Source organism: Nicotiana tabacum, chromosome 12, assembly GCF_000715075.1.
Source record: "Nicotiana tabacum cultivar K326 chromosome 12, ASM71507v2, whole genome shotgun sequence".
Lineage (NCBI taxonomy): Eukaryota > Viridiplantae > Streptophyta > Magnoliopsida > Solanales > Solanaceae > Nicotiana > Nicotiana tabacum.
The window spans coordinates 93,025,291-93,053,200 of NC_134091.1; the positions used below are offsets into that span (position 1 = coordinate 93,025,291).

The 27,910-nt window shown below is 36.7% G+C and overlaps 1 protein-coding gene across 4 annotated transcripts; it reads left to right on the plus strand.

Annotated features, from left to right (window-relative positions):
* Positions 1–2,503: 2,503 nt before the first annotated feature.
* LOC107816932 (ubiquitin-like-specific protease 1D) lies at positions 2,504–26,993 on the plus strand. 4 transcript variants are annotated; one of them, XM_075226703.1, is made up of 13 exons: positions 2,504–2,921; positions 3,513–3,760; positions 5,857–5,905; positions 6,608–6,687; positions 6,786–6,818; positions 6,929–7,024; positions 8,344–8,440; positions 12,677–12,771; positions 23,304–23,426; positions 24,858–24,969; positions 25,936–26,043; positions 26,133–26,220; positions 26,712–26,993. In XM_075226703.1, exons 1-13 carry the CDS (start codon positions 2,649–2,651, stop codon positions 26,837–26,839), a joined length of 1,530 nt encoding a protein of 509 aa, XP_075082804.1. In that variant the 5' UTR covers positions 2,504–2,648; the 3' UTR covers positions 26,840–26,993. The 4 variants fall into 4 exon arrangements, with proteins under 4 accessions (XP_075082804.1, XP_075082802.1, XP_075082803.1 ...); XM_075226701.1 differs by having other exon boundaries at positions 2,508–2,921; positions 12,674–12,771; XM_075226702.1 differs by having other exon boundaries at positions 2,508–2,921; positions 3,516–3,760; positions 12,674–12,771.
* The last annotated feature ends 917 nt before the right edge of the window (positions 26,994–27,910 follow it).

Genomic DNA, 27,910 nt, shown 5'->3' on the forward strand with positions numbered 1-27,910 from the left:
GTTTGGCTTAAAAAGTGCTTTTCTCAACAAAAAAAAAAAAATAAGTACCTTTTAAAAAAGTACTCTAGGGGGTAAATACTTCTAGATTTCATGGTGTTCCGAGTGTTGTTGTGATACTAATATTGTCTCCCTTTTTGTCCTTTTGTCTTTTTATTTTTTTGAGCCGAGGGTCTTTCGAAAACAGTCTCTCTACTCCTTCGGGGTAGGGGTAAGGTCTGCGTACACACTACCCTCCCCACACCCCATTAGTGGGATTTTACTGGGTAGTTGTTGTTGTTATTACTCTAGGTGGTAAATAGTTTGTGTTTGACTAATTAATTTAAAAAATACTTTTGAGTAGTAATTAGTGTTTGACCAAGCTTTTAAAAACTGCTTCTAATAGCCTGTTTGGTCAAGCTGAAAAAATCAGCTTATTTTGATAAGTATTTTTTTTCGAAAGCGCTTTTTTCAAAATTACTTTTGGTGAAAAACAGTTTGTGTTTGGCTAATTAATTTGAAAAGCACTTCTAAGCAACAATTCATGTTTGTCCAAGCTTTCAAAAAATGATTCTAAGTATATTTTTCTCAAAAGTGCTTCTAAAAAAAATGCTTCTGGGAAGAAACTACTTTTTTTGCTTCTCCAAACTACTTCTGTTTCTACTCAAAAGCACTTTTTTCTTTCTAAAAGCTTGGCCAAACACTTCAACTTTGAAAAAAAAAATACTTACTTGGAGAAGCTTGGCAAAAATGAAAAGTGCTTTTTGGAGAGAAGCTACTTTTTTTTGCTTCTCAAAAATTGCTTCTACTTCTCAGAATTACTTTTTTCTTTCTAAAAACTTGACCAAACACCTTAATTTTTGAATAAAAGTACTTTTGACCAAAAAAAAAAAAAGCTTCATTGTACAGGCTACGAGTCATTTTTCAGAAACGTGACCGGACATCGGCTGTAAATACATTCATTTAAAGAGTATGCACTTGATACCGCAAGGACACTTACAAGTAGAATTACACTGACACACTCATATACAAGAGGCTTCACTTCAACAATAGTCTCATTTAGAGGAGGTAAATTGGGTAAAAGAAAATAGTTATTCATCGATATTATTCATTAAAAAATGGGTTAGATAATGAACTTTTTAAAAATGGGTTGAATATGGATAAAAACCATATTATTCACTTAGGAAATGGATAACCAATGGATAACTAATGCGTTTAACTTTTACATTTATAAAGCCTCAAATTGAGGGTTCCTCAAGTTTGGGAGACTAAAAATTCCCCCATAAGTGATCATATTCAAGAAGCCATGGATAATATAGATATCCATATTATTCGCCAGATAACCCATTTTTTATCCGTTTCAAATACGGGTCGGATCGAATAATTTATCCGTTTTTTGAATTATCGTTTTCGACCCGCGAATATTTGCCCCGCCTGCACGTTTGCCACCCCTAGACTCTCATTATGTATGATTGTAATATTTGACATGATTGGGTGTTGTTCTTTCGTTTACAATGATTATATGAAATTCTTTTTTTTTCATGTTCTTTTGATTTCATTACTTAAGGATTTTTTCATTTTCATAGTAGGAACTCATATTAGTATGCCCATAAATGCAGTATGATTTTAGGATTTTTGTTATTTTTACACTCTTTTTTTATTTATTTATAATCTTCGTTAAGTCTGACAAAACTTGTATTTATTGCTAAAAAGGAAAAGAAAAAATGGAACTTACTCGCTATGACTGTTAAGCTTTTCTTATTCCGGTTCCAGTTGAATTTAATAAAGATGGATCGCTTATTATTGTTAAACATTAAAGTAAAGTTTTTTTTATACTTGATACAATGAAATATTTTAAAATTCAATAGGAAAATAATGCATTTCCTTTTTTGTTTCTCTGGGAACTTGAAGGAAATGCGTGATGCCTTCTTGTGATATTGCTCCCTCAAATTCTACCAACTGTATTTCCATCTTTCGTAAGATTTTTTGTTTTTTTGTTTTCTAAACAATTTTCTTTATAGGTATATGAAGAAATGCTATGATGACTTTTTGTGATATTCAATAACTTAATTACTTCTAATAACTGACATTCAAAAGATGTCTTTACATGATTATTAACTAAATAATACCGAAAATCTTTTGATTTTATCTCTTATATTGTTCTTTTTATTTTCCTTTACAAAGTGGAAATAAAATATAATCTTAAGTACATTTAGTGTGAAACTCTATAAATGATGCATTCATTTCAATAATTGTCCGTCCATGTGTTAATAAAATTATTATCTTTTGAAGATATTAATTAAAAAGAGTTGTAGTGCTTTCTAAATAGAATTTAAAGAAGAAGCACGGACGAGAAGACTTATGTCACATAATTTCTCTCTAAAAAATAAGGGATAGCTTCCCTTCCCCCAATGTCAATCCCTATTAGAATTTGTCTTCTTATTTTTTTTCTTCCACATGTATTTTCTCCATTATATATTTGATTTTTTATTCTTTTGCATGTTTGTTCAAGATTAAATATTTTTTGATATTTTCACTTTTGCATATCTATTTGATATCAACTAAATTTACAATAAGAAATATTTTACCGCGGATCAATTAACTAGTACAAAAATAGTTGCAGAGTAGAGAATTTGACAAGTAACCCCTCGCCCACCTCCCCGCTCTTCCCTATGAGATTTTCTCTAGACTGCGAAATAATAATCAACGACGACGAAGACCCTCCGGCGGAGCAGGTGCTTACCTCCGCCATGGACGGAGAGGAGCATAAAGAAGGACTTTCCAACTTATCAAATACTGAATTGAACGAAAAAATTAGGAGGCTTAAAAGGTCTCTGTCCGGCACCATTGGTGCTAGGTTACGCGATGGAGGTGAAAAGCTTAGGGAAAATGTCAAACTGCACGAGGGTGAATTAGAACGACGGCAGCGGGTCGTTTCCCAAATGGTTTGACTTTGACTTTTGTTCTGTTCCTCTTTGGTTAATTTCGCAGTTCCATTTCTAGCATTGTGTGCTTGTAGGTATTTTCGTGCTTGTGAATTCACTGCATTTCGTAAAATTTTAATCATGAGAGTAATTTACTAGAATGCTATTATTGTTTTACAGTCAGCTGGACAAGAGAAAATAGTGAAGTTACCAAACCGAATAAACCGAAACAGAAAGAAGAAAAACCGAAACATACCAAATTTAATTAGGTACAGTATTGATATTGCATTTTAAGAAATCGAATACCGAAAATACCGAATCGAAATGTCTAAATACCGTACCGACGAAATCAGAATTGTCTTATTTGTCATTTTAAGTTGCTTTACTCAAGTTATTACTTCAAAAAGGACAGCCTGAAAGTTGGATGCGACTTGATAGGTGCACATGATGACTTCGAGCCACAGGCTTCACCATCTATATCCTCTCCGCAGTCCACGTTTGCTGCTTGTTTCTCGAACAAGTTGGAAGCAAAAGTACAATATCAATCTTATACTCATTTTTCTTCTGCTTGGAGTTACCATTAATTTATATTTACTTTTGTATATTGATTAGCAGGCAGATTCAAAGACAGCCAATGATTTCCAAAAAGAAGTATATGCTCTGAATCCCTGTGACCACAAAAGGACACTAAACAGGCAATTTTCACAAAGAAAACACAAGCGAGAGTTGTTGTCACAGGAAGCACCTTATAAGTTTCCTGTAGACAAAGGTGAAAGTTTTTTAAATGTTGATCTTAAGGGAAGGGACTCTTCTACTACTCGTTATTCTGAAGAAAAATTTGCCAGCTCTTTCTCGAAGAAGTATGTGTCTTTTCTTTTGGGTTCTTCTATTTCACTTAAATTTCTTAGACTATTTTTCTGTTATATCACTTTATTGTTGCTGTTATTATCTTGTTATTACCGGAAGCTGTCACTCACTAAGAATTAGGGTAACTGAATTAGGTTTCATTGTGAAAGATGGGTCCACTAATTTTTAGTATAGAGCAATGGAAGTTTCAAAGCTGCTCCTGTTTTTACTTTGTAATTATGTCCTGCTGTGAAATATGTAGAGGAGTCGTGACCGTGACAAAGTATTCTATTTTAAGAAGGTGGACAATGTTTTCAGATGGCCCAAAGTAGAAATCTGAACTTTCAGTTTGAGATATGGAGTATTAAATATGACTTTATTTATTTTCAGCAGTTGTACTTGCTGAGTCGCTGTAGAGTGACATGCACAAGAGCATATGGGTGTAGAAATGGTTTGATATATCTCGCAGAACAATGTTCATTTCTATGATTATGTGATTGCATAGTAGCTACCAGATCTGATCTCGTAGTTCTTATTCTGCAACTATCCTTGTCCATTTTAGCTACACTCTATCTGCTGCAAGTTTAAAATGAATTGTAATTTCTAATTGGAGAGTTATAGGTCCTTTACAACGCAAACCGTTAGGTCCTTTAAAATTTATGGCTAAACAACTGGTGAGAGGCAGCAGGTACCCATTAGAATAGTTGAGATGTGCAAGCTGGCACAGACTCCAGCGTCATGGAAAAAGAAGTTATTCCCAAGCAATTAGAAAAAGGAGGAAAAGTTCCTGCAGCCTAATCTTTGATCTCGCTATCACTTTTGTATACTGGTATTTCTTAGTCTGTTTTATTCAGCAATCTTTGTGGATAATACTCCTTATCATTGATCTCCCGACCCTTTTCTACACTGATATTTCTTATTCAGTTTCATTCAACAATATTTGTGGACAATACTCCTTTTATCAGAGAACTAGACAGAACTAGAGCTACACGATTAAATGCCCGAATATAGGAATGATATTTTGGTGCACGAATATGATAAGGTGGATTAAAAGTACCTCCAGACTCTCGTGAGGAGATTCTTACAAGTGGATTGGTGAAGGATTTATTATGAGGAGATTGGGGATTGTTGTTTTCAGATGATCGTGGAAGAGATTTAACAAATTCTTTTATCTTACTATCCTAATTCTTTTTTGATATGGTAACATGGTGACTCAAACCAACAACCGTAAGGTTGGAGGTGGAGAGTGTGTTTCACTTAGTAAAACGTAAATCTATGCCTTATTAGGGGACGATAGGATTTCCATCCCCCAATCACATAGGAATGCTGATCCTGCATCCTCATGGGATAGCTAATCCATTCATTAGACCAGATGGGTTATTTACCTAAACAACAGACACCAATTGGGGTTCATGATCTGAATCCCCCAAAAAATGAACCAAAATGTGGTTAAGAGGTAGGGGGATTATACTCCCCCATCCCTTATCGAGCCAAACCTGTGCTGAGAGAATGTGCACTTTTTCCAGGGCGTTTGAATCACTCACCTCTTTGTAATTCTTTCCTTTGTTCCCTTTTTTCCTACTTGAATTCCAACTTTTAAGTCCAAAGTTACTGGGGAGATCATTTTGTTCATAATATTACTCCTCTATCCCATTTTATGTGACGGTGTTTGACTGGGCACGTAGTTTTAAGAAAGAAAAAAAGACATTCAAAATTTGTGGTCTAAAACAAGTCATAGACATTTGTGTAGCTATAAATCATCTCATTAAGGGTAAAATACGAAGTTTATAGTTGAATTGTTTCTAAAGATAGAAATGTGCCATTCTCTTTGATACAGTCTGAAATGGGAAGTGTGTCCGTAAAATGAGACAGAGGGAGTAATTTGATATTCTAAAGAAGCACATGTGATTTTCAAGTTATCATTGAGACATTATTTGTAGTACTTGTTTGCTTAAAATACCATGCATGAGCCATGTATTTTTTACTTTTTATGATTATTCGTTTGCTTTCCTGCCTCCCCTTGGCTGCTATTTGTATCTATTAGTATGTTATAAATAATGAAACTCAAGGAAAACATGTTTGCGAGTGATTTAACCTTTTTCTTTTTCAGGACTAAAGCCTCTCAAGCCCAATCTTCACATACTAAAAGGCATGCAAATGTAAGGTTTCCCCCATATCATTGTTATCCCATTCCGGCTTACTTCCGTGTAGGCATGGTACTACTTTTTTGTCACTATATTGGGAGCTGCTATTGGGTTTCTGACAATATCTTTAAGTCCTTTGGTGGATTAGCAATATCTACTTACTAAAGACCTCAAATGGTTGTTTCAGTGCATATATTCTGATTTTCTGTTCCAGAGCAATTCTTGCCGCATATGCTGAGCTGTAAGAGTTCCTGTGGCATTGGGGGTTTTAATTCATTGGCGCATGGGTTGACTGATTGTTGGTGTAAGTTTGTCTAGCACAAGAGTGTTTTATCCACGATCAAACGAACAACTACCAAAACTACCTCTTTCTTTCTCTCGTTTTCTTTCCTCCTTCACGGGGTGGGGGTGGCTAGTTGCAGTAGGTACACATTGATTGATGAGCTTATTATTACTTTAACCGCTTAGTCCCTCCGTATTCTTCTTGTTTCAGTAGTCGTTAAAAGTTTGCTAGGGTATAATGATCCGAAAGTAGGAAAAATAAGAAAAAAGAAAGTTTGCTAAGACATTGCGGGGAGGGACATGATGAATTGCTGTAGCCTCTCGTGCTTTATTTGTTCTTTTTCCCCTAAATGTAGTTCATTCTCTTGGAAGTCGTGAGCTTATATTTTATTCCTAATGTGGTCTTTCTCGTCATATGGTTCTTTATTTCCCTAGGGGGAGGCTGTTGTTCTTGTGGATGAGGAGGAACCTGGTGCAAATAAAGCGGCAGAGCGAATGGACGAAGTTGTTGAATGGTAATATATTAGTATGTTTATTCTCACAATGACATATCAGCTCCTGATTTGAGTTTTCGTAAGCAATTGTTGATATTTCTTATGTTCTTCTTTTCCAGCAGAAATGCAACCAAGATCTACTATCCTTCACGGTATGGCGTGAATGACAACCTTACTAATCCAGTATGCATTACTTATTACCTTGGGCATATAATTTCTCTTTTATTGCTTGGTGTTTCTTTACTTTTTACCATTAAAATAGGGTTGATCCTGAATCAGTTGAAATTTGTTGTTCGGACATGGAATCTCTTGCACCTGAAGCATATTTGTCATCGACGATAATGAATTTCTACATCCGGTAAGTTACAAAAAGATTTTGTCTAGTAGTTACTTCGTTGATCAATGAATAGATAGATTAGACATCTACTGGGAATAGGTTGCTTCAGGTATGCCCTAAGAAAAAGGAAAAGAGGAATGAAATTAAGGAATATCGATGTAAGTTCCAAAGAAAATAACCACCTTTTGAACATCGAGCTTTTTTCTAACTTGCGTTTCTCATTACAGCAATTTCTAGTATAATGTCTATTATATAGCTTAGCTATGTTGGTGTGTGTCTGCATATGCATATACAGACACAGTCATGTAATGTAATATTAGTTTTTCTGAAATCTTGTGTTTGAATTTGATGGGTATCGCAGTAATATCGTTTTGCCTTTTCCAACATCAGCAATCATTTAATACTATTGCTAGTTAGCCGCCTGAAAATATTTATGGTATACCAATAATTACCTACTAACTAATAACTAATATAAATTGCTTACGAACTTAATTTTAAGGAGCTGTTTTATATAGCTTTTCACTTTCTGTCTTCATAGAAAAAAATTGACTTCTCGAATGCATGAAGTTAGTGACACTTGCATTATTGTTAGTTGTGTTTCCAATCTGTCATAGCATTTTAATATCATAGAAGTAGCTGCTTGTTAAAAAAAATATATTTGGTGTAGTAATAGCTTGGCACCGGTAAGAGTTGCCCACGTGTGACAAGGAGGTCACGAGTGCAAGCTGTAAAAAAAATCTCTTGCAGAATGCGAGGTAATGCTGCATATACAGACCCAATGTGGTCCAATCCTTCCTAGGACCTCGAGCATAGAGAGCTTAGTGCACTGGAATGTCCTTTTAGCTCCTAGGCTTGAATCTTGTTTCCTTATTCCAGAGATAATAAAAAAGACTGAAGGCTACCGTTGCTGGTGTACTATTCTTAATTCCTGGCGCAGAGAAAAGAATTCCCATTAGGTGACTAAATACAAATTACATTTGTATGTAAAAGAATTTTCCTTAAATATATCTTCTAAATACCATCTACTATTGACATCTTCAATTCTAAACTGTTTCCTTCATATGAATCTATCTTCAATTGGTTGGAGTCACAAATGATCACTCAAAAGATAAAAATCATATTAAATAGCCTATTAATCATCATGATAGCTTGATATTGTGTTACTGTGTGAACTTCTCTATCAATGAAACATAACCTTGACTTCATGAACTGTGTAACTGTCTTAGTAACTAGTAAGTTTTGGTGGTCAATTTTTTGGTGTTTCCAGTAAAGGAGTAAGATGAAGCTTGATGCTGACTTTCTCAATCTGTTATACCCTAATTGCATTTTCATGTTTCTAGGTACCTCCAGAAGACAAAAGCTCATGCAGATGTAGATGAGTATCACTTTTTCAATACATATTTCTACAAGAAGCTCAAAGAGGCTGTACTGAGCAAGGTATTATGTTCCCTCTCAGTAAACATTTTTTTCTTGCATGCTTATGTCACGACCCGGAATCTCACCCTCGGGACCGTGATAGCGCCTAACACTTCACTTGCTAGGCAAGCCAACGTTAGCTAAATTACTTAACCAGTTTTAACAATTCAAATCAAAACGTTAATAATAATAAACTGTAATAGTCTGAAATAGAGTGATAAAATACTTAATGACGTGATCTAAACATATACCAGAATCTGGAGTCACGAATGCATGAGCATCTGGAATACTACAAATACGGCCTGAAATAAAGTACAACTGTTTATATTTTGGTGTATTTGGGCAGAAAGGAATCGCAGATGCTTTGATGGAATATCAACTCCCAACAGCTACCTGAAAGCAAAGTGCCTTAAGGAATCTATATAGCTGGAGCAACCTTTCCTCTGTAAATGATTTAATTCCATTTCTAGATTTTATTAGCTCTTTGTCTTTGGCTTGATTGACAACCAAAGGCTTTTGGTGATTCTGGTTTAGCTCCCTGGTCAGAATTGTATTTTTGTGTAAATGGAGCTAACCAACCTCTTTTGTAATGATTTGCATCTTCCTGATGCCAGCAATATAACACCTTACTTCATAAAAAAACAAACTGTTTGATACTAAATAAACAGTGAAACTGAATAAAGAAGGGGACTCCAGGACTACGGACGCCGTGCAGCTATACCTCAAGTCTCCAAAAGCAGCTGAATCCGAGCAGTCTCGCTACGCGTCGCTGGGACCAAAACCGGTATCTGCACAAGAAGTGCAGAATTGTAGCATGAGTACAACTCTGTAAGTGCCGAGCCTAACCTCTACGAAGTAGTGACGAGGCTATGGCAAGTCACTCACAAATAACCTGTACGAAATAATAATAACGGAAAAACATGAATAGAAATAAAGCAATAAACTCATATAAACGGACCCGAAGGTCAACTATCGAGAGCCCAGAATAACAAAGTCTCAAGTCTCATATCAAAATACCAAGGATAACTCTACAATCTCAAACAATTACAACATCTCAAATTCGTTGCGGTGCGCAACCCGATCCACCATATCATCATTTGTTCATATCATAATCTGTCCGTATTCCTTCATATCATTTCAATACCGTTCAATACCGTTGCGGCGTGCAACCCGATCCCGAAACAATTTCAAATCATTAACCTCAACAACAATATTTACAAAATATCTACACAAAGAAGGTGAAATGTAAAGAACATTAAAGAACCACAGAATAAATAGAGAATATCCAACATCTCGGAATCTCAAACTTTACCTTCATCAGTACAGAATAGCTAAACGGCTCACATAAGCGATAGAACATAATAGAGTGCATTGAGTAATATTAGGACAATAAAAGCAAGTAAAACATGTGACAATGAGAATGCACAATTAAGGCAAGAGAAACAAGTAGCAAATAAGCAGAAATCGTGTGAGAAATGAACAAATTAAAGCAAGTGACAATTAAATAACAATTAACAAGTATAGTATAGATGTCAAGTAAGAAGATGTAACAGTTAAAGCATATAACATAAAATAACATGGAATAAATGAAGACATGGAAATAATTAGCTCAATCCCGCATGCTGAATCCCAAGACAACGCATATATACGTGTCACCTCTATATACCGTTTCCCCACATAATTCACATAACAAATAGTTCAACAAGTCCTAATTCCCTCATATCAAGGTTAGACACAACACTTACCTCACTCCGCAAACAAAGCAATCAATCAACTTGGCTTTTGAACAAGCCTCCAAACCAACCACATCTAGCAAATTATCGATCAAACGATTCAAAATAAGCTTTAGAAATTACTCATTAATGAAAAAAGTTTAATTTTTATCATTTTTGAAAAAGTTAATAAAAGTCAACCCCGGGCCCCCTTGGTCAAAAATCGAGATTCGGACAAAAATCCGGTTACCCATTCACCCCCGAGCCAGGTTATGTGATTTGTTTCGAAATCCGACCTCAATTTGAGGTCTAAATCTCAATTTTGGAAAATTCCTAAAATCTACCCAAATCTCTAATTTCTACAATGGAAATCGTAGATTTGATGTTGAAATCTCATGAAAAGTAATGGGGAATTGAAAGAAAGTGGATTCAAGTTGCTTACCAATGATTTTGGGAAGAAATATCTCTTGAAAAATCGTTTCTAGAGTGTTTAGGGTTGAGAAATGGTGTATAATGAGCTAAGTCCCGATTTTTCCCTCTTTACCCAACTGCGGATTTTCCACTCATGTTCGCAATGCGGAACAAAGGTCATAAATACGAACTTTGCATCAGAAGCCCAAAAGTCGCAAATGCGATAAATTGTTTGCAAATGCGAACTGCCCAACCTTCGCAAATGCAACCAACTTCTTCGCAAGTGCGAAACTACCCCAACTTAACACTGCATCGCGATGCCAGAGTCGCAATTGCGGACACAACATCCATCGCAAATGCGACTCCTGCTTCGCAAATGCGAAGTCCCAACCCCCAGCCCATGCTCGCAAGTGCGAATTATTGTTCGCAAAAGCGAGGCTCGCAATTGCGAGCCAGACCTCGCAATTGCGAGATCTGCAGCAGGCACCAGATACAGGCACTACACCAGCAGTCCTCAAACTGTCCAAACTCCTCCGAAACGCGTCCGAAACTCACCCGAGCCCCTCGGGCTCCAAATCAAACATGCACACAAGTGTAATAGCATCATATGAATTCGCTCGTGCGATCAAAACACCACAATAACATCTAAAACTACAAATCGAACATCAGAACGATTGAAATTTCAAAGAAAAACTAAAGAACCTCTAGAATTGCAACCAAGCATCCGAATCCTATCAAACCAACTCCTAATTGCACTAAATTTTGCAGACAAGTTTCAAATAGCAAAACGAACCTATACCAAGTCTCAAAATCAAAATCCAAACCCGTTAGCCATAAAGTTAACCTACGGTCAAACCTAGGAAATTTCCAACATTCAAATTGCTAACTTTCGGCAAAACATGTCAAATCAACCTAGGGATATCCGAATTCAATTCCGGGCATACGCCAAAGTCTAAAATCACAATATGGACCTATCGAAATCGTCAAAACACCGATCCAGGGTCGTTTACACAAAATGTTGACCGCAGTCAGCTCTAGCCTCATTTTTAGTAAATTTTTTTATTTTCTTCCAAATTTCACATAAAAGCTTTTCGAAAAGCGGCACGGACCACGCACGCAAAGTCGCAAACCAAGAAACATCAAATGAAGCTATGGGAGGTCTCAGGTCATGGAAATTAAGGCTAGAACTCAAAGCGACCTATCAGGTCGTCACAATTTAGCTAATAAATTTTGTGCTATAAGACTTGTAACTTTGTTCTAATTTCCATATTAATAACTATGTTACATCGACTTGGCTACCAAGTTTAGATTGAATCCTGGTGTGTGCAAGTATCTAGTATGGATAAGTTTAGTTTCTTTTCTCATTTTTAGTGTATATTTGAAAAATCTGCACGAAGTAGCCATGGTATACATGTTTGACATGGGTAAGCCAAGACAAATGAAAGTCTTATGTGCTATAGTGTAATATTGGACCTGGTGGAGTTATCCTAAATGAAGTACTGACCCTTGTTTGCAGCTTCTTTAAACAAATATGGAGTTGATATTTGGATTACTTTTAATACATCTGATTGAAGAGAGCATTGGCCTTGTCTTTATTTATTTTTTCTGAAAAGATTAGATATTTAAGGTAAATGACCCAATAAAAGGTGCTTAGACATTGATTGATTGTTGGGTAAATATTATGTTTCTCTTAATATTTCTTGGCTTGATATTATCCGTATTGAAGTGTGCGACCATCTCATCTAAAACCTTAAGCTATTAGAGAGCACACCTTTATTTTTCATGGCCAAGCACGTGGGAATTTATGTTGATAATGGGTGGCGGTGAGACTTGATCCTAGGATCTCTGTCTGCTCTGATATCATGTTGATGGTTGTTAGAGCGAGCAAACTTTTATTTAATTAATTATGTCTTCAACACATCCATATGAACACTCTTAAGACAAAATGTACAATTGCAGTGAAATGTATGATGCTGGACAACTATGGCATTTATTCTTGACTTTCTAGTTGTATATATACTGAATGCTAAGGAACTAATAGATACTATTTTCATTTCGTCTCCTAGTTCTTTCAGTGTATCACATCATTTGAATATCAGTAAATCTGAATCTAGTTCCTAATTCTCTACAGCAGAATGAAAAGGAAGCTTCATTTTTCAAACTAAGAAGGTGGTGGAAAGGGGTGAATATATTTGAGAAAGCCTATATATTTCTTCCCATACATGAAGAGTAAGTTCTGTGGTTTCCTTTACCATGAGATTGGTTTACAAAACTTCAACTTAACTACGCAACTATTGGAGCTTTTTTTACTTGGTTTATTTGTGTTAGGATCTTGTAATTATTGTGCTTATCATTTAGAATTAATTAGAGTGATTCATTCTCCCTGTAGTCAAGTAATTAAATTGATTGCCTTTGCTAACATGTACTATACTATTTAACCCCATTTAGCTGAGGGAATAACATACAGTGAGTTCTCTCTCAATTTCTCTTCTCTCTCACATGGTATCAGAGCAATTAGTGAGAAAATAGTCATTTGAGAAAATTCTATTGCCGAGCAATTTTTCGGCAACTACACCACTGTTTCGAGGTCTCTTTACTTTCCAAGGGTACTGGGCATATACAGCACCACCAGTAGGATTGGAACACTCGTGCTACCCTATCCAAGAAGTTCTGCTGCCGTAGGGTTGTTCACACGCCCTCACGTACCACCACTAGAATCAGATCTCCGGTATCACGCGCCTCTTGCATCGGTGCATACAGTGTTCTCTTGCCACTTTTCCAGTCACGGTCTTCACACAGTAGGGTCGTCTCTTGATTCTGATCTCACCCATCCAATTTCCACTAGTTTTGTTGAATGCAATTTTTTTTCCGGCAAAGTTTCCGGCTACTCTATCACTGTCCAACTTACTTTTCACTAAATTGTGGGTATCCTGCAGGTCGTCCTACCATTCTAGACGCTGAAATCAGCTTAAGAGCTTTTCAGGCTAGCTGACCACTTTTCCTGCTACTCTTTGTATTGCCAGTATCAGTTTCTTTAGCTTCAGATTTGGTATGATTTTGATCAAAATATTCATCCCCTTTCTTAGTACATTTCTCCATTTACTTGACTTTTATTGGAAAATGTCACTTAGAGTGGTATGTTTTTGGTTCTAACACTTGCTGTGCTTTGGTCTAATCTTGACTCGGTGCATAACCAATTTTTGGCTAGTCCCGCTGTTCCTTAGTGTATATTTGTTCTCTCTTGCGGCACCACCTACTATTCCATCCAGTCATATAGTGACATCAGACAGATTCTTCTATCCTAGTATCTCGGACTGGAAATTGGAGTGCAGGTCGTTTTGGAAAGTTAGGCCGAAATGTAATGTTTGTTGGAAAATTGGTCATGTTCGTGAGAAGTGTTACTCATTACATGGTTGACCTTCCAGAAATGCTCATGATTCCAAACTGAGTGCATAGGTAACCTAACCAATCTGACGTTCTCCTTTCTGAGGCGGAGTACAATAACTTCCTTCCGTATTAGACGAGTAAGCAAGCATCTCCACAGGTAGTTTCAATTGCTCAGACCGATAATCGTGTTGCTTGTATCTCATAGTCCACTGGCCCTCTGATTATTGATTAGTGCTCTTTTGATTATATCTCTGGTAACAAATCTCTTTTGTCTACTGTTATTTATTCCCAATCCGTCCTAACTATTACCTTAACTAATTTATTCCTAATCCCTTCTAATTATTACCTTAACTAATTTATTCCCAATCCCTTCTAACTACTACCTTAACTAAAGGATCTCAGATTATGGCAGTGTTTTGGATAGCGTGTGGCGACAAATAGCGACGAGGGCCTGCTTCACTGAGGCGAGAGGCGAGAAGCGAGAAGCGAAGCGCTCGCCTTTTTGATGTGAAGCGACAATTTATACAAAAAAATAAAATATTAAATTTGAAGCGACAATAGCAACAATATATTAATAAATATATCAATTCAAAAATTAAAAACACCATAGATGGTGTTGTTCGATCAAAAACAGAGCAAAAATAGAGTTGAATGCTACTCTCTGTTGAGTGCTGCTCGATAAAAAACAGAGCAAAAGAAAAAGAAGAGAAGAAGAAAAAGGAAGAAAGAAAGAAAGGAGAAAGAAGATAGAAGACCAAAGAAAGAAGAAAGAAAAATAAATGGGAGACGAAGAGAAGCGTACTTGGCTGGGTCGACTTGGATGAAGAAGAAAATGGCAGAAGAGATGAAGAAGAAAGAAGAATCGATGTAGGTGGGTCGACTTGGCGAAAGAAATCGCTGGTCTGCTTGGCTGCTTGAAGCTTGAAGAAGAAAGAAATCAGCCCTAATCGGGGGTCTTTTTCTTTTAATCCCTGCGCTTTTTCTTTTATTTTTTAAAAAAGCGATGCTACAGTCGCCTCTCGCTACACAGGCAGAGGCGAGCGCTATTTTGAAAACGCAACGTAACAGAGGAAAAAAGCGATGGATGCTCGCATCGCTACGCCTCACGCTATTAGCGCTGAGGCAAGCGCTATTTACAACAGTGGATCATGGTGACCGGAGTTGGTCAAGCCAATGTGTTACCCTCCTTGGCTCTGAATAATGTTCTTTTATGTCCCTGGTTGTCCTTTTAACCTTATATCAGTCAGTCGTTTGTCTAGTATTGCTACTCGGTAATGTATTTGTTCTACTCGGAACCTTAATCCTAATTATACTTGGAGTTCTCATTATTTGTCACCAACTAGAAGGGACAAAACTGCCCCTAAATTATAGCCTGAGGGCTAAATATACCCTCCGTCCACCTATTTAGCTAAAATTGTCCCCGATGTTTTCTATTTGGCTCAAGTCTACCCTTATGACTAACGGCGATTTCCACCCAAAAAAAATTATTTATTTAATAATGATGTGGCAGCTTTTCCCTGGCCAAATTTAAAACTCATGTCCCCAGTAAAAAGACCCACCCATATGTACCCATTTTCGGACTAACCCGCCCCAAACTGCACTAACCTGACCCGAATTGCCTCATTTTTAATTACCAAATAAAAGGAAATCATTGAAAATTGCACTAACCTGGCCTGAAACCAAATTCTTTAACTGCTGCGAATTTATCCCCACAGAGCCCTCCTATTGCTACTCGGTAATGTATTTGTTCTACTCGTAACCCTAATCCTAACTTTACCTGAGTTATCATTCTTTGTCACCAACTCATTATTCTTTTTTTCTTATAAGAAAAGTAAATTTCATTAAATAAGTACTGAAGAGGTACTTAAAAGCATATAAAATTACCACAAAGCAGTTGCAGTTACATTTTGAAAAACTTCTATAAAACCCATATACTGATATAGGTTCTCTGCAATGCTCCTACACCAAAATACAAATTGTGAAGACACCTATTCTTTACAACAGACATAATAGTTTTTCTGATTTTCAAAACATCTCTTATTCCTTTCCAAGCAAATGGTCCGAAGGATGCAAGAAGAATGGTTTTCCAATGGCCTATTTTCTTCTGCGTTAAGTTAAAGCAGCTCTTAACTGTGAATTTGCCTTACTTTCCTGCGGACCACAGCTGAGAATCCAGCCTAATGGCATCAAGAATCACAGGTTCCAAAAGACGTTATAGTTGACAAACTTCCCTGTCATCTGTTTCTATTCCTTATACTACAAGTGAAGCTCTTTGCCAAGGATAGATCGATATGCTTTATGATATTTTGGAGTACGTGATTGCATGATCGAAACATTTATAAGCATTTGAAAACTGGAAAAAACTTAAGAAATTTTAACTTGAACTTTTTCTTTTCACATCATAAAGCCTCTCAATAATCGGGGAGTATGTAAGCCCACTAACTCAATGATCCAGTCCGGGATATCGCTTCGATTGGGGAAATCGTCTCACCACAATGTTGGGTGGTGTGACCTGTCTGACCTAGGGTATCAACTCAATTGGATGATCCGTCTCACCATAACTTTGTATGGATCTGACATGAGGCTGCTAGCTACATGCTAAGTTGCTCGGACACGGGTGCGGGTGTTCGACACGGGTGCAGATCTAGAGGTCGGATCCTTCGAGATACAAATTCTAAGATTCGGGGATACAGATCCTAGTACGGATACGGATGCGGGGATCCGGCTAAAAATAACTCAAAAAAATAAAAATATAAAAATATCTCTGAGAAGTATTGTGGAATACTTACGTATAGCTTGTAAAGCGTGGATTTCTTTTTTCTTCTCAAGTTGTAGATAAGTAAATGATTGATTTCCTAGATAAAATATGCTATTTTCTTCAAATTTATCCTAGTTTTGGTTTTGATTTTGGGAATCAAAATTGTATCCCGTCTTGAATTTTTTCGTCAGTCGTGGTCAAAGTACCCAAAATTGTTTGACCATATCCGGTACGGATCCCATACCCACACCCATACAGGTGTCGTGTCGACACGGGTGCGGCACCTAAACTGGCATGTCGGAGAAACTTAGGCTACATGTATAACTCAAATCTTAATTCCTACACCGACACATGTAGTTTCTAGGCCTCAGCCTTCTCATTTTACTAATTCTACTCCTTAAACATTTGAAACATGATTTGGCACCATTTGGCCTCATACATAACTCATACGTTGCAAGCATATCTCAACATAGCTTTCTCAATCACGAAAACAATATACAAGTGTTTGAACATGCTACTGAAATCATATGAAAACTTCATAAACTTCATTATCTTAGTTCAAGTGAACAATGAATGAAACATAACTTAGAAAACTCACATAAACACTTATATCATGTAAATATTTCATTTAAAACACAACTCCAAACAATCATAGATAATGCATGATCGCTCGTCCCAACGTGCTTACTGTTGAGTTGTGTCCCACATCGGTCAATCCTCACCTCATAAACTAGTTTTTGGGGTTGAATTAGGCCCAAGGTCCATTCTTATCACTTACGTTACCCTTAAGACATTTTGTCAATTATGTAGAAGGCATGCGATTTGAGAAAACTGGTCTTAACTCTTAAGTGAGGGTACATCTCAGCTCACCTTAAATGTGCTCCTCAACTGGCTCAACAATGCCCAATCAACCAAGACAACTTCAATATAGCATAACAGAACCAATTTACATCAAATGGTATACTTCAACATTCAACCAACTCAAATATAACCCGATTAGGACTTAAGCTTAGCTAAAAATATCAAAACAACCTTTCTTGGATTTTAAGCTGTAATTCATGTTATACAATTAGATACTTAATCATAATTAAACTATTGAAGTCATTAGGATTACCAGACAACAAATCAAAAATCATAAGTTCACTATTCACCTTATTCATCTTTCTAGAATCCTCATTCTTCAATATCCATTTCAAGAACTGGTGTAAAACTCCAATCAAATGGTGATATCTACTTCACATTATATTCCAAAGTTCCATAGTTGTGTTCAAGTATAAACTGCAGAAATTACCTCTTGGAGTCAAAATCCTAGCTTGAGCTTGAAAGTGATTCTTGAAGATTGGAGTAATTTCTATGGATTTTGATCCCTATTATCTGTTAGTATTAACATTATATAGTGTTAATTCATCACAAATGTACCAAGAAACTCATCTTTAATGTGTATTTATTGCACCCACCCGAGAGCCTCTCTCTAGGATTTAATATCACCAAATACCAATTGCGCGCGAGCTTCCTAGTTTTCCAACTCTTTCTCTAGCTCTGGTGCCTCAAACGACGCAGCGTGCGTCGTGCATGCCTGATCGGTTTTCCCTCCCATCTCGCATGATTGTTCTTTCCTAGCACGCAAAGTCGCGTGCTCTTCCAACTTTTCTGCCTCAGCCGTATAGCCTCTAAGGCCTTCACGTGCCCAGGTCATGTCGTGCGACCTTGGGCAAGGAAACATAGGAACAATTTTTTTGGTTTCTGTTGAAATGTGTGATCATCTCATCTAAAAGCTTAAATTGTTAGAGAGAGCACACTTTTATTTACTTAATTGCGTCTTCAGTACGCCTCCTCACGTACGAGCTTGAATTTTTTTGATGAGCCAAGCACATGGAAATTCTTTTTGATGGGTGGCGGTAAGACTCGAACTCAGGAACTCTGCCTGCTCCCATACCATGTTAAATGGACCTTGGACCTAACTCAACCCTAAAAGCTAAGCATCTAATTTTATATGGTATCAGAGCAGGACCCATCCTAATTCTCGTTTCCTGATGTTGGGCCCCTATGTTAAATTGTCCACGCTTTAGATGTCCAATCCTTGGCGTGAGGGGGTATGAGGAGTCCCATGTTGGTCCTTTAAGAAATCAGTGGTCTCCTTAATATCACTTGAGCAATCCTCACCTCATGAGCTAGCTTTTCGGGTTGAGTTACGCCAAAGGTCCATTTATCATGGTATTAGAGCCAGGCCTATCACAATTTATTGTTACTATTGTTGGGTCCCCATTTATGTTGTCCATGCACCATTTTGCAAGCTTGGACGTGGCGGGGGTTGTTGAGTCCCACATCAGTGGGGTGTGGATTTCCTGGGCTCCTTATTTGGTCTTGGATAATCTTCACTTTATGAGCTAGCTTTTTGGATTGAGTTAGGCCCAAGTTTCATTTATCATATTGAAGTGTGTGACCATTAAAAATCGAATCCGGGACCTCTGCCTGCTCTGATACCATGTTGAAATGTGTGACCATCTCATCTAAAGTCACTCATTTCAACATGGTATCAGAGCAGGTAGAGGTCCTGGATTCGAGTTTCACCGCCACCCAATATCAAAAAGAATTTTCGCATGCTTGGCTCATAAAAGAGAATCAATCCCGCACGTGAGAGGGCGTGTTGAAGACATAAAGTAAATAAATGTGTGCTCACTTTAACAACTTAAACTTTTAGATGAGATGGTTACACACTTCAACGGTTTCTTAGCCCCTTTGTTATTTTGGACCATTATGCTATACTCCAAATGCTTCCAACTTGCATCTTAGTTAAGTTTCGGTACTCCAATGACTCTGTTACCCTCGTGTGAGTCTGCACGTAATTTGATGCTAATTACTCTACTTTCTTAAGCGCGTCTTTAGCCTGAATTAACTAGAAAAATTAGTAGATGTTGAGGTTGCTCATTTCCGATCAAGAATTGCCATTTCACATAGGAAGTATGCTCTTGATATCATATTGAAGGACTATTGATACTCCGAAAGACCCAAATGTTAAGCTTCACCCAATTAAAGAGAGCCCCTTCGTCATCCTAGAAGATATAGGATGATGGTAGGCAAGTTAAATTATCCTATGTTGCTCGGAATCTTCAGTTTCGGTGCGGCAACCTATGTTGCTCGGGCTCTTCACTTTCGGTGTGACACCTATATCGACACTACGTGGGTGTGGATGTGAGTGTTGGATCCATACTGGATCTGGTCAACCGATTTTAGTTACTTTGATCAAAATTGACGGATAAATTCAGGACAAGTACAATAATTTTTTAAATCAAAACAAAAGTTATGGTGAAATTGAAGAAAATGGAATACCTTGTATATAGAAATTTCTATGTTAGTCATTTTTCTTTTATCTCCTTGGATTCTCTTCTTGATCAATATTTTTTCCTTCTCAGAAAACTTATAAATTTTTCACATAATGTCTCATAATTTGGATATATTTTTATAACTCTATTTTAGATATTTGAATTATTTTTAGCTGAATCCCCGCACTCGTATCCGTACCTGGATCTATACCGTTGAATCTTAAAATTTAGTTATAAAGGATCCGACCTCTAGATCCACACCTATATCGGACACTCGAACCCAAGTCCGAGCAACTTAGAAACTATCTCATTGTGACTCGATTTGACATTCCTTTCCCGGTAAGTGTTGTATGTCTGTCCTTGGATTCTACTTGTGATAGTCATTGGAATATAGTTATTCGTTTCCGTCAATACATAACATCTACTCTAAGTAAAGGGCTAATTTACAAAAATCAAGGACATAAAGCAAATTGTTGGATATATAGATGAAGATTAGGCATGTTTCCCGCCAAAAGACTATCCATCTCTGGATACTTATTCTTGTTTGGGAAATTTGGTTTCTTGCAAAAGCAAGAACAAAATGTAGTTGCAAGATTCAGTGCAGCAGTAGAATATCAAGTTGTGACTGTGGCTGCTTGTCAACTCATATGATCAAGCAACTACCGAAAGATTGGTCAAATGGAACTTGTGTTTGATAATCAGTCTGCACTTCACATCGCATCAAATCTAGTGTTTTATAGTAGGACCAAGATATAGAAATCAATTGTCATTTCGTCATAGAAAAGATATTCTCATGAGACATCATTACAAAGTTCGTGAATTCAAATAATCAACTTTTAGATAAATTCACCAAGTCTCTTGCCCGTCACAGAACAAGCTATATATGTAGCTACTTGGTACATAAGATTTGTATGCATCAGCTTGAATGGGGGTGTTACGATCTTGTAAGTATTGTGCATATCATCTAAGTTGCTCCGACACGGCAGTTCAGGTTCCGCACCCATGTCGACACGACACTAGTATGGGTGTGGGTATGGGATCCGTACCGGATCTGGTCAAACAATTTCGAGTACTTTGACCATGACGGAAGGAAAAATGAGACGAGATACAATTTGATTCCCGAAATCAAAACCAAAACTAGGGTAAATTTGAAAAAAATAGCATACTTCATCTAGGAAATCAATCATTTACTTATCTACAATTTAAGAATAAAAAAGAAATCCACACTTTACAACCTATACATAAGTATTCCAGAAATTTCTCATAATTTATATATATATATATATATATATTTTGAATTAGTTTTAGCTGGATCCTCGCACCCGTATCTGTGCTAGGATCCGTCCCGAATCTTAGAATTTACATTTAAAAGGATCCAACCTCTGGATCCGAACCCGTGTCGGACATCCGAACCCGTGTCCGAGCAACTTAGCATATCATTTAGGATCAATTTGAGTGATTCATTTCCTTTAACCATGAATTAGATTTGATTGCCTTTCCTTTCTTAGGACATGTGCTGTACTATTTAACCCCAATTAGTTGAGGGAATAACATACAGTGAATCTCTCGCACAGTTTGGTGCAATTTTATCAATTTACGAAACTAAATTATTTGACTCAAAATTGTCTGATTCAACATAGATTATATCTTGGGATTGTAACAAAAATCACTAGGTGATTTCTTCTCATCTTCTTACTGAGAGTTATTCGGTACCTGTGCTGTGGGAGGTAGCAGGTCTAGTCGAGTTGCATACAAGCTGGTCCGAACGCTAGCGTTATCCCCCCCCCCCCCCAAAAAAAAAAAAAAAAAAAAACACACTATTGTAATTGTATCTGTTTATCTGGTATAACGTGATTGCGTTGCTGAGTTAATTAACCTTATACTCAGCCTAGTCCCATCACCAAAAACATTTCCATTATAATCATCAAACAAATGATAAGTAGACTTACATGCTCATGTGGAATCTCTTCAGGTGCTATGATGAGTGCTTTAACTCTTCTGTTTTCCGCTTGGTTATTATGGGGTCAATACAACACTTAAATATTCAGAACATGGGTGATGATCAGCATAAGATAAGCAAAAACTTTGTTGGCTCAAGAAGCAACTGAGAGAGAAAGAGTAGTAAAGTAAATACAAGTAGCAGTCTCAAGTCAAAGGAATCAAAGAAGAATTGCGGTTACTCTTTCAAAATCTCATCCTGAGACCTAAGTATGCCATTCACTTCGTCAAGAAAGATCGAGTAGCATAGAAGCCTGACTTCAAGCTTAGGTGAGGCTAATTGCAAACAAGGTTCTAGCACAAATTCTATGTAATCTAAGAATCTGATTTCAATTGATTTTCGAAATAAGATCTATGTAGTGGAAGCAAATAGATTTATAACCTGATGGACCATATTCTGTGCAATACAACTACCTGATTTGCTGATGAGGACATCCCTTCCATTCTGGAAAGCTTTATATCTATAATAATTTGTAAAGGCTCATTTGTCGACTACTTAATTAGTGAAAGGTAATTATGTAACTGGTTAAGCATATATTTTTTATTAATAATAAAAACTATTATATTTACAGGCTGCAGCAAGAAGGTGCTGTATAGTTGCTTTACAAAAGATTCTTTTGTAGGAAATCTTGAAAAGGCAAAAGTCCTCTATTCCGTTTGTCTCTCCCTGTTTACACAAATGGTAGAGTGCTTTTAGACACTAATTTTCACAGATGAGGTCCTTTTTCCCTTCAAACTCCTTCTGTGGCGCTCCAGCAAAGGGACCCCCTCTCCCGAAAAAAAGAGGAGAAAATTGTTTCTGAGTTTTCGATGATGTCATTCATTTTGCTGTCGCGTTTTGGTTATATTCAGACAAGAGACCATTGTGGCAAGTTTAGAGCATATAACCTGTGCACTCTAGTTTAAAGGAGTGTTAGAATTTCTCTAGGTTCAACAAGCAACTACTGTATTATTGTAAGGCAGCTAGGAAACTACTTTTTTGATAAGGTAATATAATTTATTGATGATGGATAGATATCTCCATAAAAGTGGTAAATTCCTGAGATTTATTTACCTTTTCTATCTGTTGTCAACTAACTTAGAGTTCTTAGTTAATTCTCAAAGATAAATAAATAATAATAAATAAATAAATAAATTAAAGATCTTTGTATTCATAGTTGGCAGAGGGATTCATTGACTTTGCTCCAATTTATATTTTTGTCTGTTTTGGCGCATTTTAGATAGCTTTCTGTCCTCTTAGACTATTTTCATTGAGCTGCTATTGATGTCCTTTTGTTGGTTCTTCTCTTTTGTAGTCTTCATTGGAGCTTGGTTATAATTTGCATACCAGATAAAGAAGACCAACTGGGGCCAATTTTGCTTCACTTGGATTCATTAGGGCTCCACTGCAGCAAGTCCCTTTTTGGTACCATAAGAAAGTAAGCTGAACTGTGTTCGTGGCTCTAAAATAATGGGACATCCATGCTACATGATTTACTTCTTGTAAATTGTAGTCTATTATAGTTAATGACTGCAGCTAAATCTTGTTTCTGATTTTCCTTAACTATTTCTTAGTCATGATTATATTGCATATGCCCTATGTTGCTCGGACTCGGGTGCGGTATCCTATACAGGTGCCGATCTAGAGGTCGGATTCTTCATCACATAAATTTTAGGATTTGAGTATATGGATCCAAGTGTGGATACGGGTGCCGGGATACGACCAATAAATGTATATTACGACATATAAAATATATATTTCAATTAGTTAAAGTTATTAAACTAAAACTAATAAAATTTTGTTCTTTATAAACACCTATATTTTATTCATAAGATATCTCGCGTAATAGAAAAGCATTCTCCTCTCTCTCTCTCTCTCTCTCTCTCTCTCTTATATATATATATATATATATATATATATATAACATAAACAAATAATCAAACCATATATCTGATCAATCTATACTTCTCGGTCATATAATATAGTCAAAGTACCCAAGATAAGTTGACCAAATCCGGTGTGGATCCCACACCCACACCCATGTCGTGTCGACATGGGTCCGACAGTGATTTTGAAGATTTCTCGCAACATAGCATATGTCAGTACCATTTTGACTAATAATTTTTGAACGTTGGCATTATTTAAGCTATAACTTGGCCTATTCGAAGCTTCTTGTTCTATATTCGTCTTGTTTATAATATGCTTCGATATAGTAATAGATAATTTATTACAGCGTGAACTGTAACTGCCTGAGAACTAAAGGGGCATAAAATTTCATTAGCAATCTATTCCCTCTTTGTCGGCTTGTAGCTCAAATCTTAGTTTCCTTTTCTTTCACCTATATTCTTCAGCCTTGACAGGCTGTTATCTGGACCTTTTAGTTTACTTTGTTTACTGTATCGTAGTTGTGCTGGTCAGAAATGGGTACTTTATCAGGATGATCAACTTGCATGGGAAGTTAGTGACAGTTGGGGGTTATGTGGAAAAGATATCAACTCGAATGGCTATGTTCATGCTATTCACTTCTTGTTGGTGTGAGAAATTGGCAGGGATAAAAATCTGGTTCTTTCAGGGTTTCATACCTTGGATATCTATATATTGTTTGGATGTTTCGATTGAGGCTCTTTGGTCATTTTATTGTGTTATATGTCGCGGGCTCGTTTGGCAGCCCTTTAGGCAGCAAATTTGGGCGGAAAATATGCGGGTCGGTACATATAGCTTCATAATCTCAATATTACAATATTAGAGATTTACTCTATTATCACCATTTTGCTGTTCAAACTTGCAGTAAGATAGCATTTTAAACTGAAAGCTTCTTACACCTGGAGTTTCATTTTAACTCAAAGGAGATGTGGCTTTTGTCCCGCAGATTTTTGGAACAAGAATGGAAATTCTTAAGACAAGGAGAAGTGCTAACTCTTCCTTTTTCAGATAAAATATGGGAAAATCTTCCACGAAGAATAGATGAAAATGTCATTCCGGTATTCTTTCATTTGAATCTTATGCTCTTACATCTCTTTCTTGAAGCAGTCTCTGGAATTCTTTTCATACTAGAAGCTATCTTGTCCATTCAATATCTTGTGATATTGGGAGTTGGGGTTGGCATCATACAGGATATGAGCTTTTGTTATTGGAATTCGTTTCTCATGACCTGGGACACGGTTGGATGGTTGGACCTTCCTTTTAAGGAATCTATATGGCTAATAAAACTGACATGTGTTCTGTGTTACATCAGAGTTTCAGCAATGATATATGCAGATATCTTAGCTTTTCATACCTGACAAGAGGGGTTGCTCTGATGGTAAGCAACCTCCACTTCCAACCAAGAGGTTGTGAGTTCGAGTCACCCCAAGAGCAAGGTGGGGAGTTCTTGGAGGGAAGGATGCCGAGGGTCTATTGGAAACAGTCTATCTACCTCATGGTAGGGGTAAGGTTTGCGTACACACTACCCTCCCCAGACCCCACTAGTGGGATTATACTGGGTTGTTGTTGTTGTTGTGTTAGCTTTTCATACCCTGTAGTATTGTAGAATTACAAGGTTTTTGTTTCTCTAGTTCGTGGATAATTCTTTTCAGCTGTAAGTGTATATACCATTTTGCAGATTTTGTGTGAAAAAAAATGGTTTCTCTTGTGCCGTGAAAAAGACTAACGGCTGCGTTTGTTTTGATGATCTTTTTTTTATGGGTTTGGGTTATCTTAAAATTCCAAATTTTTTACTATACTGGCTTAGTTTCTTCCTCCTTTTCTTTTTCGTATTTTTCCTTGGCACCTAAAAAGGATATCCTAAAAAATCTTAGTCAACCAGGGGGAGGGGATCTAAAACATTTGCTCAATTCTGGATTTAACTTGAGAATTTTGTGAAATCTGTAGAAGCAAATTTGTGTACATATTTCGTGAATGTCTGCAAGTTCATGACAACTTCTTTCCTTGCACTTTTCTGGTAACAGGTCCCACAACAAAGAAATGAGTATGACTGCGGTCTCTTTGTTCTTTTCTTTATGGAGCGTTTCATGGAAGAAGTTCATGGAAGGCTTAAAAAGAAGGATTTCGTGATGGTAATAAGTTTTGTTTACTGCTAGCTTTCTCCAACTTTAGTTCTTGAATATTTGCTGCAGTCCTTAAATTGAAATATTCCTATTGTCAGTTTGGACGAAGGTGGTTCAAACCTGAAGAAGCATCTCGTTTGAGGATGAAAATCCACAACATACTCGAGGAAGAATTCAAGAATGCAAGTAAGGATTGATATTATTGGGATCCCTACTCTGCACAAGTAATTGCTCCTGTTTAAAGCATTTTCAGTAACAGATTTTTGGCATAGACAAGGAACTGTTAATTACCAAAGGTCATGAAATGCCTGCTTTGTATAGCTGCAAAGGTTAATACTGTCGTCGATTACATAATTAGAGATTCTGGAATTGCTATCTGTATTCTCTGTACATCGAGGTTTCTCACCAAAATCTGGGAAGGAGAACTATAGCCTTCCCTGTGGGGGGGAAGGTACATTGTGTAAAAATCATATTGAGCATCCACCATAAACAAGCAGAGAATTTAGAACTGATATTGATCTTCAGCTGGGAAGGAAAAATAAATTAGACTTCCCTTGGTAATAGATACATTGTACATAAATCATAATCGAACAGTTATGGCAGCTATTTCTGAACTTTGCCGGAGTCAAATGGTTCATGCCTTGAAATACACAGGATCTTTTGTGGTGTTGGTATAGGTAAGGATTGGAAAAAGCAAGGAATAGCTGGTGGTTTACAATTCCAGCTTGTATCTGGTGGGTGGTATGAAGAGAAAGGAACTAAAGATGTTTTAAAGAGAAGTAAAACCACTCGAGGATTTAGTTAGATTATCATGTTATTTCACTTTTGGTGTAGAATGTAATATGCAAATTAGGCAGAAACTGTAACAGATCTCATAGTCCCTTTAAGATAAGAAGAGGGCTATACTTTTGGTTTTTTGCTCATTTGTACAGAAATCCAGCACTTTGTGCTGTTTATTATACGCTTATTACCCTTTAAAAAAAAAAAAGAAATCATAATTGAACATCCACCATGGGAAAAAAAGCAGAAGATTTTGGAGAACTGATATTTGACCATCAGCTGAAGCGAGTGACCCCTAAAACCAGAAGCTGCAACAAAGTACATCTAATTAATGTAAGGTCTCTGGATCGCCAATTTTTTCCCTTCGGTGTATGGCAGTTTACTTCTACTAACTCAAAACAGTCTCACATGGTTCATGTAACTTTTGCATTGAACGAAACAGAAGAAAAAGAACGTCAAAGCTTAAGCTGAATGAATCAACAGATTCTTCACATTCTGTTGGATCATGCAGCAATTTTTACTGCTTTATTTCCTAGCTTGATATTTATTGAATGAGCCAATTCATTTGGGATATCCAGTCTTTTCCCAATTAAACAATCAGTTATGTGGTTGTGTTTTCACATCAGAAATTATTTGCAGATGAAAAAGATGGAGAGGGACTCCATACTTCCCATACAAATTCTCCCACATTCATATATAAAAGTTGATTTATCTGGATTATGCAAGAAAATCACCTTTTCTTTTATTTACTGCCAAGGATAGCTATAAACCAATAGTTTATTATCTCATAGATCTTTCATTTCCAGTACTCTATCCGAGAGGTATCAATATTCATCAATCTTGAGAGTTAGCACTTAGCAGTATTTATCTCCCTATCTAAGGGAACGGTACTGGATCAAATGATAAAAGACTCATAGAGAAGATGAGTGTTTTCCTCTGATGTAATAAATGAAAAAACTTAAGTAAAACAATAACTCCGAAATAAGCACATAAGATATGAGCAGTAGGCCCTATATATAAAATAATCAAGTCACTATATATACGCAGAACATGCTGGATTAAAACATTACTAGATTCCTATTAACATTTGACCAAA